The 2688-nt window shown below is 39.2% G+C and overlaps 1 protein-coding gene across 1 annotated transcript; it reads left to right on the plus strand.

Moving 5' to 3' along the window:
- Window positions 1-623: 623 nt before the first annotated feature.
- On the plus strand, window positions 624-1850 carry LOC127789580 (uncharacterized). Its single transcript, XM_052318513.1, has one exon. It carries the CDS (start codon window positions 880-882, stop codon window positions 1705-1707), a length of 828 nt encoding a protein of 275 aa, XP_052174473.1. The 5' UTR covers window positions 624-879; the 3' UTR covers window positions 1708-1850.
- Window positions 1851-2688: the final 838 nt, after the last annotated feature.

The raw sequence follows: 2688 nt of genomic DNA on the forward strand, positions 1-2688 counted from the left end.
AATCAAGATAAATTTTAATATAATTTGTCTCACTGACGTAATTTTTTTATAATGTGATACTTTTTTTGTTTTACATATATGTTTCAGTCAGGATATGAATTTAAATCAATAATTTTTAATAGTTAAGATACATAATCATGAAATTTTTATATATTAAAAATTAAACAACATATTTTTTAATTATTAAGATAATACAACAAGCTAGTGAATGCCATGTTATTTAAAAAAAAATAAGCACATTCATATACTCGTTGCTATTTTATCATAACAAAAATTTAAAATAATAATTTTTAATAATTAAAATATTAAATCTTAATATTTTACATATCAAAAATTAAATATTATATTTTTTAATTATTGAAAAATCATAATATATGCTTCCAAATGGTTCGAACTATTAAAATAAAAAAAAAACTAAAAAAAGCCATGAAAAGACCTACAAGCAAATGTTGCATTCAAAAGAGGAGTAAAACGTGGAGATTTGGATCCGGGCCCCTTCCGCAAATATAAAAAAATATAAGGAGTTATGGGTAAATTTTAGGCCGGGTCTTTTGCTCTCGAGCTACTCACACGTGTCTCTCTCTCTCTCTCCCCCCTCCCCACTCTCTCTCTCTCTCCGCCCGACACTTCGATTCTCATTTCTCTTCGTGTGTGTGTGTATGTGCGTGTGTGTGTGTGTCTGTGTCTCTCTCTCTCTCTCTCTCCAGAACCGGAGCTCACATAATTGAAAGCTCTCGAGAAGCTCTCCTTTTTGTCCATATTTATATATATATATATATATAGATATGTGTGTGTTTATCTGAGTTGAATAGATAGATATATAAAGATAAACCCTAGATAAAGAAAGGTTCGCTGCATTTCTCTCACTACGCCACCGAGATGGCGGAGCTACAGCCACCGGAGGGCCAGATTAACGGCGGCGGAGGGGTGTTCGGCGCCGCCTCCGCCGCCGCCGCTGCCGCTACCGAGAGCGTCGGGACGAAGCGGCAACGGAGGCCGAGTGTTCGGTTGGGCGATATCGGGGACCAGGCCTACGACTCGCTCGCGACTCGGAGAACAAAGCAGTGGAAGCTGCCAATGAAGGATTCGGCTTCGGGTAAGGGGTCGAAGACCCGGGCTTTGATGAATTTGGGCGACCACGACCACGAAACCCTAGACGGCGAGGAGGAGAGGGAGGGGAATTTGGACACAATCGCGATTGGGAGTTGGAGAGTCAAGGACGCGTCGAAGTCGAAGCGAGGCTCGACGACAAAGCGAGTGAGGTCTAATAATTGGGTTGGCGACGAGAGGTTCAGTGGCGGCGAAGACATCGACGACGGGTTCAGGGATTTCGAGCCCGAGGGGTCGGAGAGCCCTCTGAAAGAGCAAAGTCCAATTCACTCATTGGATAACAATAATAATTTGGGTGTGGATGAGAATAGAGGGCATAAAAGAGGGGTTAGGGTTAGGGTTTCGGATGGGGTTGAATTGGACGGGCCGTCTGACACCGATGCCAGAAACTGGAATTCAGAGAGGAATGGGGTGAGGGTTTGGCTGAATCAGTTAGGTTTAGGGCGTTACGCCCCGGTTTTTGAGATACACGAGGTGGACGACGAGGTTTTGCCGTTGCTGACTCTGGAGGATCTTAAGGATATGGGAATAAACGCGGTTGGTTCGAGGCGGAAAATGTACTGTGCAATTCAGAAGCTGAGTAAAGGGTTTTCGTGAGGCTAATTTGCTTACTGGGTAAAAGAGAAAATTACTCAGCTATGGCAATGAATGACAGAATGTCTGAACTGCTTCAAGGTTTTGATGTATTTTCTCCTAACCTTAGTAGTTTTGAAATATGAAATAGTCTGTATTTCCTTTTATTCTTTGTTTCCTCTATGCTTTGTTTCCTACTAATGTGGTTTCCTAGTAGATAGCACAATATTATGCTGCTAAAGTAGTTCTAGAAAGCATCCTTAACTTTTCAGAGGTGACAGGAAGGTGGTTGGTGAACGAGAGAAATTAATATGAGATTTTCATAATATTTATCTTCAGCCATAATTGAGCATATGATTTCTGACCACAGATGAATAAGCTTTAAATTGCGTTAATGTCATCGATAAATTTGTTTTCAAGAACTTTCTTAATGAATATGTGGTTAATTCTTCATTTTTTAGTAGTGTGGATGAAAGTTTATTATGTTTTACTTTGTGAAAGTGTTTTCTTTGCTCTCTGCTTCTGGAAGGTACTATTTCTTATTGCTTGGGTGTCTGGTGCCTATGAATTTTCACTGTTTCAAGTTTAATTTGGGTGACCTTGATGAATTGGCATGTTGTGAAATTTTCAGTTGCTTCTGAGTAAGGCTTATTAATGGTAGTTTCATGATTAAAAGAGCAAGCATATAATAAAATGTCTTATGAGGATTCACTCTTTGTGATTTGATCTATTTAGTTTGTTTTATTAGGTGATTAGTTGAAGATTTCCAGTATGGTTGTACCTCCACTGGAGCTGGCTGTTACTTTCTGAGCAGATCATTGGCATGCAATAATGGATTTTGTGTGATTCTCACGCCTCTCCATATATATAACCAGCATTGGCTGAGAAAGGTTGTCTTAAAAAAAAGGAATGGAATAAAAGAAAAAGAAAACTGTGTTAAAGATTTATCTGTGAAGCCCCAAGTTTATTTTTAACCCTTTGAATCCACTTATCCTTATTCGTTGA

This window comes from Diospyros lotus, chromosome 14 (assembly GCF_014633365.1).
Source record: "Diospyros lotus cultivar Yz01 chromosome 14, ASM1463336v1, whole genome shotgun sequence".
Classification (NCBI taxonomy): Eukaryota; Viridiplantae; Streptophyta; class Magnoliopsida; order Ericales; family Ebenaceae; genus Diospyros; species Diospyros lotus.

Excerpts from the sequence above, each read along its gene's own strand:
- LOC127789580 (XM_052318513.1), top strand. The coding sequence starts at position 880 with ATGGCGGAGCTACAGCCACCGGAGGGCCAGATTAACGGCGGCGGAGGG.